Source organism: Pituophis catenifer, unplaced genomic scaffold (genome assembly GCF_029215685.1).
Source record: "Pituophis catenifer annectens isolate HBS135680 unplaced genomic scaffold, rPitCat1.0.hap2 SCAF_8, whole genome shotgun sequence".
Lineage (NCBI taxonomy): Eukaryota > Metazoa > Chordata > Lepidosauria > Squamata > Colubridae > Pituophis > Pituophis catenifer.
In genome coordinates, this window is record NW_027256888.1 from 37,876,891 (window position 1) to 37,896,420 (window position 19,530).

At 38.2% G+C, this 19,530-nt stretch overlaps 1 protein-coding gene across 1 annotated transcript in view; it reads left to right on the forward strand.

Moving 5' to 3' along the window:
• Nucleotides 1-9,868, forward strand: part of LOC139320712 (teneurin-3-like) — a 157,955-nt gene extending 148,087 nt beyond the window's left edge. Inside the window, exon 4 of the mRNA XM_070949146.1 lies at nt 9,627-9,868. Coding sequence (XP_070805247.1) covers nt 9,627-9,868 — 242 coding nt within the window. The remainder of the gene's footprint in view (nt 1-9,626) is intronic.
• Nucleotides 9,869-19,530: the final 9,662 nt, after the last annotated feature.

Below are 19,530 nucleotides of genomic sequence, written 5' to 3' on the forward strand. Positions count from 1 at the left end.
ACTTCTGCAGTACTAGCCTATTTTGGGAGAAAGCTCTCTTTTAACTGTTCACATACTCTTTCCTCATTCCCAAGGCCAAGCATAAAGGTGTTGAAGAGAAAACAGCTATCATTTAAGCATATGTTCAGAGACTGAAAACTACTGTAGTCTGTTCTTTGCTGAAGAGAAGAATGCAATGAGATGTTAACTACTGCCAGTAGACTATAAGCTACATTTATTTAATGGCTGCCTCAGACAACTTCATAGTAGATGAAGTTGAGGGAAGGAATCAATTTTTCTGCATAAACTGAGGAGATTATTGTATTTGATGTTTGCCCAGTCAGTCTAGTCTGCAATGTTAGCAATCCCTGAACTGGAGATTAAGAAGAGATTGGACAATCATTTGTCTGAATGGTATAGGGCAGGGGTGTCAAACCTGCATCATCATGGCAGTGTCACATGACGTATTGGGACTTTCCCCCCTTCGCTAAACCAGGCGGGGGCCGGGCCAGCACGTGACACAACCGGCCCACAGACCGCAAGTTTGACACCCCTGGTATAGGGGTTCCTGCCTGAGCAGGTGGTTGGACTAGAAGACCTCCAAATTCCCTTCCAACTCTGTTATTCTGTTAAGAGAAGAATCTGACTGCTAATGATGGCACCAAAAAAGCTTACTATAGTCCCAAGGATGATACTACAGAGGACTACTTTCTACATTTTGAAAAATTTTGAAGATCTTTGCTAGATTGCTTTTACATAGCAAGTCACAAACAGGAAAAGGAAGAACAGGTGTATTTTGATATCAGTTCTTAAGCACATATGTAGGTATTATCAACACAGACTCAGATTTTCCTCTGACTTTTTGTGCTTCTTATGAAAACTGCTAAAGTGGTACTATGCTGCCTTAATTTACCTATTGTATGGTAAGTAGCAGCCAACATGGTTTAAATGTATCTTTAAAAGTAGAAATAGGTTCATATTATAACTATCTGGATATTCTTCCATTATAATGATCCTCAGCAGTTCACATAGGAACCCTGAGTAAGAGATTGACAAGGTCTCTATTTTAGGAATCTGAAAAATAAATTGAACCATAAAGGAAGAAAATAATCCAATTGCTGAGACTTTCATCCTCTTTCACTGAGTCTTAGTAAAAAAAAATTTTTTTTCCACATTAAATATCACATTAAATTTCCTATTTTTGTAGATCTGAGATAAAAGTGGGAGGAACAAGGGACCATTATCTGGAACAGTTGAATTTTTTATTTAGATTTGATTTATGTAGAATATAAAATACTTGAGTCATTCAGGATATTTCAATTTTTCAACAAAATGTTACAAATCAAACGGTTTTGCCTAGATCTCAAAACATGACTCCTTCCTTGCTCCATGCACATGCCTAGTTAAATTACCAAGTACATTGCTTTATCCTGTCAGGCTTTACTCATAAAACACACACAAACTAACTGATTTTAATTGAAACAAATATGTTTAATTTTAAAAAAACACACATACATAGACACACATGGTCACATGGTTGCAATTCAGGTGCTTGGCAACTGGCTCATATTTACAATGGGTCCCAGAGTCCACATCAGGGGTGAGATGCTACTAGTTTGGACCGGTTTTCCCAAATCGGTAGTAAAAAATGCTACTGGTTCAGGCGAATCAGTATTTCCGACGATCAGCTGGGCGATGATCAGTTGTGACGCACGATTTATATTAGCTAGAATTGTTGGTTTTCCTGCTTTCTAGGTAATCTAAATCACATGGCACAGCTGATTTACACCCCTCCTCACTGTTCTACTTACCTTTGCAGGCTTGGCTTTAAAATATTACTTTTTAGCGCTCCGCAGGCGCGCCTCAGGCTCGCATGTGCACACTAGGCGCGCACTTGGTAGCAGACTCACAGAACCAGTAGCAGACTTCAGCGGATTTCACCACTGGTCCACATCATCTTTTTGCAAATTGCTATTTTTTTTTGCTGTTTTCCAAAATAAAGCTTGTGAAGAGACTCAATTAAATGTAATTCGTAATTGTGACTTTATACTCATGATTTTGAAACATTGAAAAGGGAATGCTTTTATACAAGAACTTGGATTAAATGGTGTTAATTGTGCTTCATATCTGGCTTCTCAATAACTAGATTTTCTTTATTTCTAGCTAATGCTATTAACTAAGGCATGCCTAGAATTCAGTAAAATCCTGATTACTTTCATATTGTCAACATAAACTTAGCAAAACATTATTGGAGCCATATTTTACTTTCTCATTAGCAGTTTTTTTCTTTTCATGTGCATATAGTAAAAGAAAAAGGGATGGATTTTTTCACCTTTGACTAGTTTTTATTTCTTCTCCAATCTTATTTTGTAACTTTTATTACGCACAGATAATCCTCATTTAGAGACCATAATTGGGACTGGCAACTTGGTCACTAAGCAAAGTAGTCACTAAGTGAGAAATCACATGACCACAACTGTACTTTCTGGCTACAAAGACACCTGGTTAGTCAGTTTCACAGTCAGTTTTCTTTTGTTTGCTGCCTTCCCATTTCCCCCTGTTGTTTGGAATGCTCACCCCAGTGCTAATTAATAATTAACAAGAACGGAATTAATGTTTGTATATGTGTGTGTGTGTGTATCTATCCATCCACCCACCCACCTATCCATTGGAGTGGAAGGAATTGGAAGACAAAAAGTAGGCACACAATGGGGAATAGGCATTTCTCAGCAAACAGCTGGTGTGTTCCTCACTGTTTGCTTGCTTACTCTCTCTAATATCTTCCTTTCCAATCTCTCCACTCTGGGGGGTGGGGCAAAAGAAGATTGCCTATAGAAATAGTTTTGTGAGCACCTTCTTTTCCAGGGGGGATGAAAGGAGAAGAGGGACTGTGTAACAGAATGGGGAATACACCAGCTGTTTGCCTAGTGTGCTTATGGCTGCTGGTTTTCAATGGTTATTCTCCATTGTGTGCCTGTTTGCTCTCTTCCAATCCCTTCCTCTCCTCTCTCAAGTGAGGAAGAAAATAAAAAGGTCAGACACAGGACAACGCGTACTAACTGCAATGGTGATCACATGGCTGGGGGATGCTGCAAAGTTCATAAATTGATTGTAAAGTTATTTTTTCAGCATTATTGTAACCTTGGATAATTGCTGAACAAGTGATTGATAAGCAAGGATTACCCATATTGTTCAACACTCCTATATGGTAAATAAATAGGAAGAAGCTAATATGTAATTTCTTTTCTTCCAATAAAACTCTTTCATTTTATCACTTAAAAATGTATGGTTTTTAAAAGTTTCTCAATTTCCCAACAGTTTAAATGAAATAAAATGTTAAAAATATTAGACAATGCTGTTCTTTAAAAATTAAAATATATTTTTACTAAAGTTACATAGTGAGATGGAATATAAATGTATTCATTTATCTTCCTTTCATGCAATATGTAAAACTTTCTATGGCAGTGTAATTGGAAGGAAGAAGGTTTGCAGAATTTAAACTGCAGTGCTAGATAATCCTAATGCTAATATAAAGGAGGCTTGTTTCCTTCATAGTGTAAAGTGTAACACTCTGGGGACATTCCCAAGTTTACACACATTTTCAAATTGTGCTAATTGTATGTCTCATCAAACTTGATGTTTAAAATTAGAAGATAAAATTTGAATTGCATCCTGAGCTCCATTTTGTCTTTCTTTGACCTATCAAAAATATGGCAGCATCACAATAAAAGAGTTTGATAGGTTTGATACAGGGGTGAAATGCTCCCAGTCCGGACCGGATCGCCCGATCCAGTAGCAATGGAGGTGGGTGGTTCGGAGAACTGGTAGCAAAAATCCCCGCCCCCCCCCCCCATGCCCACCTGAGCTGCACAATCAATCATCAGAGGCTTTTTTTTTTTACTTTTAAAAGCATTTTTTCTACAATTTCGGCCGAAAAAATGCTTTTAAAAGTTAAAAAAAAAAAGCCTCTGATGATCGCGCGGCTTGTCAAAGGCATTTAAAAGAAAAAAAGGGTTTTTTTCTTTTAAATGCTCTGAGGATCCAAGCTGAGTTCCCTGATCGGCAGAGCCTTTCGCCCTTTTTTTTCTTAATTGTTCTTGCCTTTTGGCAGCTCTGCACACGCACACATTGGGAACAGGCTCACACTGTTCTTCTGCTTCACTGATGTCAGTGCCATCTGGTAGTTATTTACTGCCTCCGCCCTGGCCCCCTCTCTGCCTCCGACGTAGAGCCCTTGTCCGAGCCTTCCCCAGACTCCAGGACTGGCCCACGTTCCTCCCCAACCTCCTCATTGTCCGAATCTGCTGCCAGCTTTGCTGGCCACTGGCAGGCAGAACACTCACCCCCTACTCTATATTAGTCTTCTGTTTTTCAGTCTATATGATTTACCACAAATGTCTAAGCCTATTTAGTATACTTACGACCAGTTCATATCACTGTAGCTAGTAAATGTTACGGTCCTTTTCAGATACTGAGTATCATATTTTTTCACTATAATGTTGGATCTAAAACAATTGTCATGAGTACATGGTATGAAAATTGAGGCGTTGTTATCAGTGGAGGAAGGATTGCTATGGATAAGTGATTTTGATTTATCCATTGGTAATATAATAAGCTTGACCTGCATATTTTACTACTAAAGTTGGTAGAAGTCTTGTCAATTTAGAAGTATTTTCAACACTTCCCAACTACACTATTCATAGCATTAACAGTCCACATTATGAAGAAGACTCTTCTTTGCTGTGGTATAGATGCTGGCAAATACATGGTAGTCATATTACTATGATTAATTATTCTTGGCTCGTGACAGCAAAAAATAATATGTATGTATATGCATTATGTGGACAGTCATGGATTTTGAGGACTTAATGTAATTTAAATCCCCCACCCACATTCAGCATATAGATTGTAGGACTGTATGTGGTCTGCCAGCATTATGTTTGTTACTGTGCTTCCACTCAACTTCTTATGCTTATCAGTGCATTATCAACTCATCGGTTTTCATAGAATTGTGATTTTATCTTACTAAGATAATTTATACAGTGGAACATATAAACATATGGATTTCATCCAGGTACTGCGCGACAGCTCCCGCAGTACCTGGATGAAACCGTCTATCTAGATCCGTTCCAGTCCGGCTTCAGGCCCGGGTACAGCACGGAAACGGCATTGGTCGCGTTGGTTGATGATCTCTGGAGGGCTCGGGACAGAGGTTGCTCCTCTGTTCTGGTCCTATTAGACCTCTCAGCGGCTTTTGATACCATCGACCATGGTATCATGCTGCGCCGGTTGGAGGGGTTGGGAGTGGGAGGCACTGTTTTACGGTGGTTCTCCTCCTATCTCTCCGACCGGTCGCAGTCTGTGTTGGCTGGAGGGCAGAGGTAGACCTCAAGGCACTTGGTTTGTGGGGTGCCACAAGGGTCGGTCCTCTCGCCTCTCCTGTTCAACATTTATGTGAAGCCGCTGGGCGAGATCATCCGTGGTTTTGGGGTGCAGTGCCATCTGTACGCTGATGACACCCAGCTGTACATCTCCATCCCAGACCACCCCAACGATGCCCTTGAAGTGATGTCCCGGTGCCTGGAGGCGGTGCGGGTCTGGATGGGGAGGAACAGGCTCCGACTCAATCCCTCCAAGACTGAGTGGCTGTGGCTGCCGGCGTCCCGATATAGTCAGCTGGTGCCATCGCTGACTATTGGGGGTGAGACATTGGCCCCCACGGAGAGGGCGCGTAACTTGGGTGTCCTCCTGGACGCACGGCTGTCTTTAGAAGAGCATTTGACGGCCGTGGCCAGGGGGGCTTTCTATCAGGTTCTCCTGATACGCCAGTTGCGCCCCTTTCTGGATCGGGACTCCCTATGCACGGTCACTCATGCCCTCGTTACTTCCCGCCTCGACTACTGCAACGCTCTCTACATGGGGCTCCCCTTGAGGAGCACTCGGAGGCTCCAACTGGTGCAGAATGCGGCCGCGCGGGTACTTACGGGGGCGACATGGTGCTCCCACGTGACACCTCTCCTGCGCGAGCTGCACTGGCTTCCGGTGGTCTTCCGAGTGCGCTTCAAGGTGTTGGTTCTCATCTTCAAAGCGCTCCATGGCTTAGGACCCAGTTATTTACGAGACCACCTTCTGCCTCCGATAACCTCCCACCGGCCAACACGCTCCCACAGAGAGGGTCTCCTCAGGGTGCCGTCTGTCAGGCAATGTCGGCTGGCGACCCCCCGGGGAAGAGCCTTCTCTGTGGGGGCACCCGCCCTCTGGAATGAGCTACCCCCAGGGATACGACTAATCCCGGACCTCCGGACCTTCCGCCGGGCCCTGAAGACTTTTTTATTTCAGCAAGCCGGGCTGGGTTAAAAATTTTTTAATTGGGTGAATTTTATGGGTAACGGGGTTTTAAATTGGAGAAGCCTAAGATAATTTAATTTTGTTTTAATGTATTTTAATATTTGTATTGTGTGTTTTTAATTTTGGCTGTTCACCGCCCCGAGTCCTTCGGGAGAGGGGGCGGTATAAAAATTTAATAAATAAAATAAATAAATAAATAAATAAATATATTTGCTATGTATACTTCAGCTTTGGTTGAATGAGATTGCTGAACTACTTTTAACTGGTATGTAGCAAATATATGATATATTTTATATTTTGAATGCCTAAATAATGTATTTTTTCCTGCCCTAGTTAGATTAATGTAGTTGTTCGCTTCCATGATCCTTCATTTTGTTGAATATGTGCCTTTTTCTAATCATTCATTGTAGCTGTTGTCTTGAAACCATTTAAGCTGAATATTTTTTTCCTTTATTTAGCATCAAAATGGAACTGTCAGCCAAACACCTAGAATGCACTTGGCCACAGCTGCTTCAGAATCACTCAACAACTGACTGACATTTCACTAAGATTGAAAAGAATCTTTCACATGTATCAATTAGACCTGCCAAAACTTGGCTTTGAAAGGCGCTCCAGCATCCCTAATAGCTATATGGAAAGAATAGGTTTTGACAGCTGTGGCTTGCCCCATCATTGCAGCAATGTGACAGGAAAAACTGCACCTTCTGAACATTTGTCTGCCACACAGTTATGAAAGATATAGTAATTGACCACCTTAGACTCAAGTGTAAAACTGCTTACATAGTTTTTGCCTGTGGTCCATTATTTCTATCTTGGAAGACTCAAGTGTTCAAATAAAAATCTTGGATCATTAATGTAACATTAGTCACAACAATAAGACAACATGTATCTGGCAGAAATAGATGCTAGTGCAGTGTAATCTTTCCCATGTTAAAGAATCACTGATCTGGAGCACTGTTCTGGAACTATTCGATATGCAGGACCTCTATAGAAAGAATAGGCATCAATATTGATCCATTGCCAAGACTATTGGATGCTTTTCAGCATGATTATATCTTGATTGTATAAGGCCTGTTGCGTTTTCTTCTCTAATAACCACTCTGACTCTCACTTGTAGTTTTCAAAAGCACTCTTATCTGGCCAAATAGTAACATACAAACCAGAGAGCTCATTTTTGTAGGAAAATAGTGTATTTTGCATTACGTCAAGGTAATTATTAGGAATTTACATGCTTTGAAAATAATTTGAAAGAAATGTTTCATACAAAAATGCAGCCACAATACATCTCTATAGTTAAAATAGCCTGATCTTTACGTGGAATCTCCCCAAATAGAATCCCAAATGATTTTTAATTTAGTTATCTTTTTTTTCCTGGCCTGTCAAACTCTGAAAAAAGTTGGGCTTCTTTAATTAATTTGTAGAGGTAAAATTTGCACAGTTACATTTTGTTAAACTATACAATAAAAATACTTTTCACTGTGATTTAATTTACAGTAGCCCTAGGCTTAGTTCCTCACTGACCTATTTCAAAGCAAACCCTGCTGAATTGGCAGCAGGGAAGTTTGATTAGCAATTAAAAATAAATATATAAAATCAGAGAAGTATAGGACTGTGCTGTTGCCTTTCTTCACTGGGAATTTACAGTTGCCATAAAGGGAGCTCTAGTTGTCTCTCCCCCTCTTCCCCATTAAATAAAGTAATGAGTAAAATGATTTTACTTTCACCTCTTTGTATCACTGGTGCTTTTACTGCTTAAAAGGAGTGGGGGGAATATGATCTTGAAATACTGGGATACTGTACTATAAAATGGTAGTGTATAAATATCCAAGATTTTGCTAAGCAAAACTGCACTGAGAAAGCAGACATGTTAAGTATGAATAAGCACATAGCAAAAATATTAGTCTCTTCAGTCAGGAGGCAAAATTAGTATTCTATATATAGAGACGTAAGATGTGGTTTCCTGTTGTGCAACTGATCATTTTATATATATTTTCATATAATGATGAAAGTTAATTCTCTACTGACTGATAATTAACTTCTAATCTAAATCAGATAAAGTTTTAAGTAGATTCTTTTTAAAAGCTGTTGTGAGCTTTAGTCTTTTAAATTATCCTGAAGCCCTAAAGCTTTCTATACTGATTTTAATCACATGCACTAACACCCACTGGTGTTGATAAGGGCAAAGCTGATTAATTGTATGCTACCTGAATAATAACATATTCTTCATACACATCATATGCTTTTGTTGAAATATTTCTAAGCCAAGTTCCAAGAAAAGGTTGAGAATGTTTTACATTTTTAACTTTGGTCATGCTTAAATTGTATATTTATTTTCCACTTTACATTTTTGTTAGTCTAAAACAATTAAGTGAGGATCAATTTGATACCTATAAGGAAAAAAAAACCTTTTATATAAGGCAGAAACATACCTGGTCTATAATATCTGCCATGTGTTTCTGTTATATACACAAGGTAAAAAAGTCTTAAATATAGATTATAAGACATTTTGAAAACTAATGCTAGTTATCCTGCCTGGGATTATTTTTTATTGTTGAGAGAGATAACATCTTTATACCATTGTTGTGATTGCAAGATTTTCTGATTACCTGTGATTCACTTTGAAACATAGTTATATCACATAGTGTGAAATTGGAAAATCTGTTTTATATGTGTTCTAATGGATGTAACGGTCATTAAGTATATGAGTCTTCTGACGTCGTAATCAGATGTGATTCAGTCTGTTAAATATCCATGAAGCAACATCTGCTTCACAGAGTGACCTTCTGCTAGAGGATAGTTAGCATCTATTAGCAGATCATAGTGCAGATCTGCCTGATTTGAAAGGCACTAAACTAGGATAATCTCCTGCTGTTTAGCAGCAAAATTGCAATAATTTATTGCAGTAAAATAAAGCTTGTTTTTTTCTTTTAAAAGACTCTTCATTACATAATTATAGGGATATATACAAAAACATTATATTCAGTTGAAATTGCCTGTTTAATTTCAAAATTGGCTTTTTTAAAAAAAGCTAAATTCAGATTAGGAGATATGTCGTGATTTCCTGTATAGATATCGATAAATCATTGAAAATTGAAATAAATTAAAGCCAGAAGTAGTTGTACCATCTGCTGTATATTAATTAGAACTTTGCCTACTAAGGGTAAAGTTTTAAAGAATGTAATTGAAACCAACTAATAGAATATATGCTAATATTTTAGAAAATGGGCTATTAGTTTATGCTTTAGCTTTAGCAAAGATAAGGATGATCTATAACAAACTTTAATTTTCTTTCTTCTCAGAGCAACCTCCAAATAACCAAGGCCAGTCGACCCTGCAACCTTTGCCACCTTCTCACAAGCAGCATTCAGCACAGAATCACCCATCTATCACCTCCCTTAACAGAAACTCACTGACAAATAGGAGGAACCAGAGTCCGGCCCCGCCGGCTGCTTTGCCCGCCGAGCTGCAAACCACACCCGAGTCGGTCCAGCTGCAGGACAGCTGGGTCCTTGGCAGTAATGTGCCACTGGAAAGCAGGTAATCCTTTAGGACCTTTAAGACTATAGTTATGCTCAGCATACTAGAAATCTGGAATTTGTGCTTCCCTTGTTCTGTTAGCACAGCTGGAATTTTAATTTACCATAGCCACATTTGATGCTACCACCTTGTCCCAAGCTGACATTTGAATTTAATTCTTCCCATATATATAGAGTTAACCCATAACACTAGCCAGCATGGAGTATATTCAGTTTGGGGTTAGCTTACTGTATGAACCAATACTTCATGGTAGTTTTAGGGCAGTGAAGGAGTGCAGACCTGATCTTGGGCATGATGAAAGAAGGAGCAAGCTATTAAGGGGAAGGGCATTCAAAAATATTATTCAATCCAGAGAAAGAGAAAAGCATAAGATAGAGCAGAGATAAAACCTGACTAATTTTCAAAATTCTACCATACAACAATAAAGATAACAATAAATTCCTGCAATCCCTGCTGTGCTTGTTTCTTGATCTTACCTATCACAAAGGTTTAGCACAGACCACTCCCTCTAAGGTCACTATATTGTCATTAACTTGATGTATGTAATTTCTACTTCATTTTTTTTTTTTTTTACTGAGTTTATATGCTGGTCTAATGATCAGACAACTCTTAATTTTCATCAATAATGTTTCATCTTTGGTAAATAAGAATTAGATCAGAAAGATGATGGTGGTTCTATTAGAGAAGTTTGCATGTATTTATTTTATTTATATACCAAATCTAGACAATGCCCATCTCCCTCATAGAGCAACTTTTAGCAACATAGATACATTCTGCTTTTTAAATTTTGCATATGATTCTTATTATTTCTTGTCCTTTGATTTGTATTTGGTGGCATTCTTTTGGTCTTTTTCCTGATTGCACTGCAACAACAAAACATTTGTGGGACATTAAAGGCTAACAGTTTATTATCCCATAAGCTTTATCACAATCCACTTGTAAGTTGTATGGAGTCTAGTCTTGATCAAGCAAATGTTATAAAACAACTGTTGAGCACGGGGAAGGGAAAGAGAAGAAGAAAAATAATAAAAAGAGAAGTGAGAGAATTACTTTACATAATGGTCCTAAACAAAGCACTATATCATTGATCATATATGTATTTTGGCACACTACAATGGAAGTTCAAGAACCAGCTTATACAGAAAATCCATTGATTGTTTTATAAGAAGAAAGGTAAGGCACAAATCATATTAATAAAATAAATAGATGCTGCCATTCTCATACGGAACATATCAGACAATCAAATGTTTACAATTAAGCCATACAAAACAAACATACTCATATTGACAGTCCATCAAAGGCTTGCTAAAGGATTTACCCATGCTTTTCTCAAGCTATGAACCTATCCAATTAATATTTTTTTTTTTAAAAAAAAGAAAGGATAAACCAATCTAGGAATAATTACTTAGAAGAAAACCTGAAAAGAAAACAACAAAACACTATTCGTTGCCATAGAGCAGCCAAGTAAAATCACTGAACTCTTATCAGCAATGTTCTATAGCGGCAGAACACATAATTTATGTTTTTTTAAAATACTGAAACCCCTAAACCTTTTGATTTTTTTCTTTATTACCGTTTTAATTCTCCCCATTGCTATCGCAACAGATTTGGTTCTGTTTTAGCTAATGACATTTTATTAAGTAAACTTCTAGAGCTGCCTATTTACTAAAATGAATTTAAAGTGGTAAACATAATGTTAGGACGAAAGCCACAAAACTGTTTTGCCACCTTTTTTTTTACTTCATTTCAGGAAGTAGTTTAGCTCCTGAGTAGCTTCCTGCTGTTGGTATACTTTAAATACTTTTTCCATTGAAGCTGAATAAATTGTCTAAGGCAGGGGTGTCAAACTAGCAGCATCACGTTGTCATCATGTGACGTATTGCAACTTTTCCCCTTCGCTAAACTGGGGGTGGTCGTGGCCAGCACATCATGTCTCATCTGGTCCACAGGCCATGAGTTTGACACTCCCGGTTAAGGTGTTCAATGGCTAAATGAATGAAAATATTCCCAGCTGGTGTCTCTACAGGATCCCAAAAATCACTACTATGCTGCCCACAGATTTCAATGCTGTTATGGCATTCTGTTATGAATGCCAACATAGATAACTCATAACTAGCAACCTAATGCTAGTTATGGAATGCAAGGATGAACCAGTGACAGCCAAAACTGAGAAAAGGTGTTCAATATCCACTATTGTGTCTACTCTGTGAATAAGGCCTGTAAACTATTTCCTCCCTCCTTCTCAAATATGGACATATTATCTCCCGGATATGAAGTGAATGCACATATGATGTGAGTATTCCTGAGAGAAAACACCAATAAATGGACCAGAATCGAAACTGCCAATAGTTGATACTGGAGGTGGTTGCACTGTGACTAAGATGTTGGGATATGATCTGCATTCAAAAGTCAAACTTTGCAAGCCTTTCTTGGGAAAGAAGCTGTCTGAAGAAATAATTAGATCCGATAAGAAGAAATCTTTGCCTACAGCCCCAAAGAGGAAAGAAAACAGATACAACAGAAATCCGGCATCTGTTTTTCTCTACTTAACAGTAAAATCCCTACCTTCTTGCCCTTCTCTCAAGATGGCTGCTGCTCAATAAGATTTTGTTTTTTCTCTTACCAACAATCTGCTGATTTTGCTGTTAAAGCTGGTTCTTTAGCAGTGCTGCTCTCCGGTTTTAAATGGGAGAGTTTAGGAGTGAACTAAGATGATTTTTGGACAATCATGGACCCAGTGGGGAAAAAGAGTCTTGAAGATTCCAATTCCCTCTGGAAGCAATTGAAAAATCATTGGGCATATCCATCTTCCTATCAAGAAGTTTCGTTTTCCAAGCATGCCTGAGTTTTAATATTCACTTTTTGACTTTACTGTTTTATTTTGCTTTTTGCTTTAAAAGTTGATCAGCAGTTGCATGCTGATTTATTTCAACCCCTTGCTGGACTCTAATTGCTTTTTCTCTTTTTTCCTTTTGCTATATTCTGGATAACCTCTGTTCCTTATGTATGAAAAAGCACAGCAACGTTTGGGGGGGGGAAGAAATATTAGACTTTAACCACTGGATTCTGTATTTTTTGAATGTGCAAAATACCTGGAGTTTATTTCTATTGAATTTTTCTTATAATCTTGGATTGAAATATAGAGGTGTGTGAATGCATGCATACATACGTGTGTGTGTGTGTGTGTGTGTGTGTGTGTGTGTACAGTATATCACAGAAGTGAGTACACCCCCTCACATTTTGTAAATATTTAAGTATATCTTTTCATGTGACAACACTGAAGAAATGATACTTGGCTACAATGTAAAGTAGTGAGTATACAGCTTGTATTACAGTGTAAATGTGCAGTCCTCTCAAAAAAACACAACACACAGCCATTACTGTCTAAACTGATGGCAACAAAAGTGAGTACACCCCTAAGTGATAATGTCCAAATGGGGCCAAAGTAGCCGTTTTACCTCCATGAATCATGTGACTCATTAGTTGTACAAGGTCTCAGGTGTGAGGGGGAAGCAGGTGTGTTAAATTTGGTGCTATCGCTCTCACTCTCTCATACTGGTCACTGGACGTTCAACATGGCACCTCATGGCAATGAACTCTCTGAGGATCTGAAAAAAATGAATTATTGCTCTACATAAAGATGACCTAGGCTATAAGAATATTGCCAAGATCCTGACACTGAGCTGCAGCACGGTGGCTAAGACCATACAGTGGTTTAACAGGACAGGTTCCACTCAGAACAGGCCTCACCATGGTCGACCAAAGAAGTTGAGTGCCCGTGCTCAGCATCGTGTCCAGAGGTTGGCTTTGGGAAGTAGACACATGAGTGCTGTCAGCATTGCTGCAGAGGTTGAAGAGGGGGTGTGTGTCGGCCTGTCTGTTTTAAAAAATGCTTTTAAAAGTTAAAAAAAAAAGCCTCTGATGATCGCGCGGCTCAGCTAGGATCGTCAGAGGCTTTTCAAAGCATTTTTTAAAAAGCCTCTCTGATGATCCCAGCTGAGTTGCCTGATCATCAGAGAGGCATTTTTTAAAAAGCCTCTCTGACAATCCCAGCTGAGTTGCCTGATCGGCAGAGGCTTTTCAAAGCATTAGAAAAAATGCTTTGAAAAGTTAAAAAAAAAAAAGTTGGCCACGCCCACCCAGTCACATTACCCACCACCACCAAGCCACGCCCACAGAACCGGTAGTAACAAATTTTACATTTCACCTCTGCTCCAGACCTAAACCCTATTGAGCATCTGTGGGGCATCCTGAAAGGGAGGGTGAAGGTGCGCAAGGCCTATAACATCCACCAGCTCCCTGAAATTGTCATGGAGGAGTGGAAGAGGACTCCAGTGGCAACCTGTGAAGTTCTGGTGAACTCTATGCCCAAGAGGGTTAAGGCAGTGCTGTAAAATAAATAGTGACACTTTGGGCCCCATTTGGACATTATCACTTAGGGATGTACTCACTTTTGTTGCCAGCAGTTAAGACATTAATGGCTGTGTGTTGTGTTATTTTGAGGGGATAGCACATTTACACTGTTATACAAGCTGTATACCCACTACTTTACATTTAGCCAAGTATCATTTCATGATTTTTAATGTTCTAACTATTTTCTGGTTTTTTTCTGTTATATCTTCTTGGGTTTTTTTAGTTTTTTTTTAATTTTGTATTTTAACTTTGTTCTGAGTAAAATAAAAATATATTTAAAAAAAAATTAAAATCCATTCCTTCTTTCAGCCTGCAATCAGATTAAAAAAGGGCATTAGAGAGGGCTCCTATCTGAGGGTCCCATGCTCAACAACCAAAGCACTCAACCAATAGCCAATCTAAGGAGTCAAGAACCAAGGTACATTCTGCTTAGCATGATGCTGTAATCTCCCAGGTGCCTGTGTACTAACAGAAATTTGGGCACACCTGGAGAAACACCTCCCAGAATGATCGGCTTGAGAAATGCCTCAGAGGGAACATACTAGAGTTCACAAGATTGAAAGTTCACAAGAGTTCACAAAAAAGTAAAATCCATCCTAGAACAAGCATAAATTTTCAGGATAAAGGGAACAATAAATAATTACCAGAATGGGCATGCCCAATAATATATGTTTTTTCTGTTATTTGTTCAGTGAAAATAAAGATCCTGAAGCTTGAGTCCTGGGAATACATGCTTCAGTCCTCTCTTTGTTAAGTCTGATAAATTTAATTGCCATGGTCATCTGAAAGTTTGGGTTCATTAAGCTGCAATTTATATCTAAGATCCCAAGTTCAGTTTTTACTATTGGTGGTTTTTATACTTAAAAGAATGGGAAAAATGTTTTTCTGAGGTTTTAAAAGAGTGTGTTTTGGGAAGAATTTAAATACCGTATTTTTCGGAGTATAAGACACACATTTTCCCCCTAAAAGAGGGTGAAAATTTGGATACGTCTTATACTCTGAATGTAGCCTCGCCCACCCACCGGCCCCCACCCTTTGGCCTCTGCCTCCCAGCAATTTACCTCCTTGCAGCAAGCAACAAACAGCAAAACAGGCCATTTCAGCATCAGCACTGCCTGATTAGCACAAGCAGTTGATTGTTGGTTGGATTGGCCTCCCAAGCCTCCGCTGCTTGCTACAAGCAGGCAAATTGCTGGGAGGCAGATTTTTTTTTTCTTGTGCTGAAAATGAAACTAAAGCAGGCTGTTTGCTGCAACGAGGCAAACTGGGAGGCAGAAGCAGAGTTATTGTGAATGTTTTAGGGTCTTGTTTTCTTATTTTCTTGTGTCCTTTTATTGTAAAATTTCTGTCTAGAATCAACAATTAGCTGGAATTTAAAAAGCATTTCACTAACTTAATTAAAATGTTACCTAAAGGAAAATAAAGAGAGGGGGAAAATATTGATTAATCCTTTTTAAAAGAGTTTGAAAAAAATACTTTTATCTCAAATGCAATATTAATTTGGTTTAATTTTGCCCAAGATAGTCATGGATCTTTTTAAACTTTAGACATAGTATGACTAAATCTGATGTGTTGTTCATCTTTTATTTTACTGTAATACAGTGGATTGAATTGGCCTTGTTTTCAGATTGGTAAGAAATACCAGTGATGTGCCTTTCAGAATTTCAGTCTGGAAAGCAGTAATCCAGCGTGCATTACAAGTTGTGATATGACCTAGCATTTGACACAAGCAGTTAATGTAGGTCCTTCAGGTATGACAGGTCATTTAATGATTGTTCAAAGTTACAACAGATCTCCCCCCAAGACCCACATATGACCCTGTTTCAAAGGTATGAAATCTGCACCGGTCATTCGCCCTTACGACCATCCGCAGAGATGCTGCAGCATGGCTACCTATCTATTTCCCCTTTAACTTGCTGGATCCTCAAAGTCACTGGGCTTGCTTTGCCTCCAACCGATTCCCTATGGACCTCCTCCCACCTTCATAATCGCTCACTTACCTTACAAAGATCTACAGAGCTCAGGAGGTAGGGGAAGGGAAGAAAAGCAGGCCTCTCTTGCTGGGCCATGTGGGAGAATTCCACAGGCAGTGTCTTTTTCGAAGCAGCTACTCATGCATCCTAGTAACAAAGCAGCTGAGCAGCATGATCAGAGAAAGTCCTGTGCTTTACAAAGAAATGTTTAATTTACCAGCAAAGCAGCTCTTTCTCCTCTGCACAGACTTTCCCAAGCCAGCCAATCATGCTCTTTTCGAATCTGAGCTAGCTCAGATTTCAAATACCAAGGTTTGCAAAGAAACATTTAATCCATCTCTGTGAGCCCTTTCCCCTCTGTGCAAAGAAGCATCTGCATCTTGAAATCTGAACTAGCTCTGGGCAAAGCAGCCTTTTCCTCTCCATGCAGGCAAACTTCTGCAAAATTGGCTGGCTTGGGAAAGTCTTTGCAGAGGGAAAAGGTAAATTAAACACTTCTTTGTAAAGCACAAAACTTTCCCTGACCATGCTGCTCAGCTGCTTTGTTGCTAGGCTGCACGAGTGGCTGGATCAAAAAAAATGATGCTTGTGGAATTCTCCCACATGGCCCGACAAGAGAGGCCTGCTCTCCTTCCCTTTCCCCATCTCCTGAGCTCTGGAGATCTTTGCAAAATAAGTGAGCGATTGTGATGGACGGAGGAGGCCCAAGTGGTTGTGGGGACCCCGAGAGGTGGGAAATGGAGCATGGTGTATATCAGGATGGGGAGAGGCTCAGGGTCATCGCTGAAGCACTAGGGTCATCCCTGTGCACTTAACAACCCGCGCAGGGAAGAGCTTGGATGGGGAGCTCATTAATGATGTAGTTGATTTACATTCTCAACTTCCCACCGTAGGAAGGCAGGTTCCATTACTGTCATAACTTGAGGATAACCTGCATAGAGTTAAATAGGATTTACAAACAGCTGACGTACCTGGCTTGTGAGTTCCACTGGTTATTAGTTATTAGTTGGCTTCTGAGTGTAATTCAAGGTGTTAATTAACATGCATATTCTTTTACATAGCTTTGGACCTAGTTATTATGAAACTTCCCTCCAATTGTGTCTACCTATCTGTAAAATATGATAGAGTGGGCATGTTCTGAGTTCTTTCAAACAATGCCATCATATGGATTTCTATAAGTGTATCTTCTTGGTCACTGCTTTTGCTATATGAAATACTAGTTATCCAGAGATTGTTTAAATCATCAATACTCTGTTTTAGGAAAGTATTGGAAACTTGGCTTTTCAAAATGATCATTGGCCAAATTATTTTGTAATCCTGTTCAGAGTTGAAGTTGAAATTATTTTTATGTAATCCCCAGGGAATCATTTATTTTCTGTATTGGTTTGTTCAATTGAGTTGAAACAAAGTATCTGCTTACAAGTGTATTATATTATTATTATTATTATTATTATTATTATTATTATTATTATTATTATTATTATTATTATTATTAGGAATCCTCAGAATCTGCTCCAGTAATACAATTATTTTTAAAGCAGAAAAATATAACCAGAATCTGAGATCATGGTTTAGAGTTACATTTCTGGTCTTAAACCGGCTTTATAAACTCTCCAAATGTAGACTGCAAGTTATTAAACAATTACTAGTTTTCCCTTCTAGTCTCTGGACATAAATACAGGAGGCCATTAAAGTTTATTAATTATGAATTTCACTTGGGTGAGATTGGAACAAGTCCGAGCAAATCTTTAAATTTTCATGCTAATCCCATGTTCCAATCTTATTTGGAGATTAAAAGCTTTCATATCCATTTTTATCAGTTGCAATGTGTTATATTATCCAATCCCAAGGAATTGTCGTTAATCTTAATAGTGGTTTCCTTAAAATAAACAAGTTTAATTATTAATACTGCTAAATTTAGTGTAGAAAATGAAAACTAGCTTCCTTATAGGTGGAATTGTCAAAATATTGAGATATAACACAACTTCTGAAATAGCCCGCTATATTTATTAACACATAACATAGTTTTAATTTTGAAATTATTATTTTTGTTCTCTATCCAGTTTATAAATTCTTATTTTGGTTATAATTTATCTAAGTAGCCTCCGTTTTTGTTTTGTTTTTTTGGTTTTGTTTTAAGTGTTTCCTTAAAATTCAACTTTTCTGTTTGCTTCATTATATTGGATAAAAAAACAGGATTCAAATCAAATATGCAATAATAGCATTTGAACAATCTGTGCTGTTTCAAACAAAATTGTCATTTTTATAATTATACTATCATCTTGTTTGTCTGGCATGATATAATCAAGAGCTATTTGCACTTCATTAAGAAAGCAGCAGGAAGCAGCTTATGTCCTGAGTTTAACTTTGTCTAGGGAATCTGCCTTTCTTGTGGTTTTGTGCTTAGCTGCCCACCCTAAATCTTCACTTTATGTACTCAATTTTGAATTGGTAAAGCAGCTGATTTTGGCAAAATTTTGGCAAAGAATTATTTTCAAACTGGTTGAGTGCAGCTGCTTTAAAGTTAATTCTGGCTGTCCTATATACATGTCTCTGCACAGCCCTTTGATTTTACTTCTTAGTGCAGGCACATGCACTCTCGTAGACAACCAAGATGGTTTCTGAAGCTCACTGCACAATACTTGCAAAGCAGGCAGCTGCTTTAAAATTTTAAAGAGACATGCCTTGTCCATGTTTACTACATTGCAAAATACACTTTTGAAAATTTTTGACAACCTTGCTTGATAACATTATGATAATGATGATGACCAGAGATTATGAAATAAATTACTAGTAGTTTCATACTTATACTTATCCCAAGGATTTATGACTTACTGTATCATTAGAAGATGTTACCATTTAAAAATTGAAAGGCAAAATGACCAAAATGCTACATGAATTATTTCATAAAGGAATACAAACTTAGAACCAGGTTCCTTCATTGTTCATTACAAAAGCAACACAGCTCCTTTCTGACACCAGAATATAATAGGTAGATGTATTTCAGAAAAGAGTTTCAGACACCCCGTCTGTAGAGGAAGGAATCAAAATACTTAATTTAGTTTGACAGGAATTATATAAATCATTTCAAATTTATTACTGTATGAATCATTATTAGAAATTCCCTTTCTCTTTGTTTAGTTTAATATATTCTATCAAACAATTAACACTTAATTGGTATAATTAATCAATTATATTGGCATTTGGTATAAGGGACAATTTGTGATAATTCTCAGTGCTCTTTGGAGTAGACTTTGGAGTTTTTTTGCAAGGAGAAAAG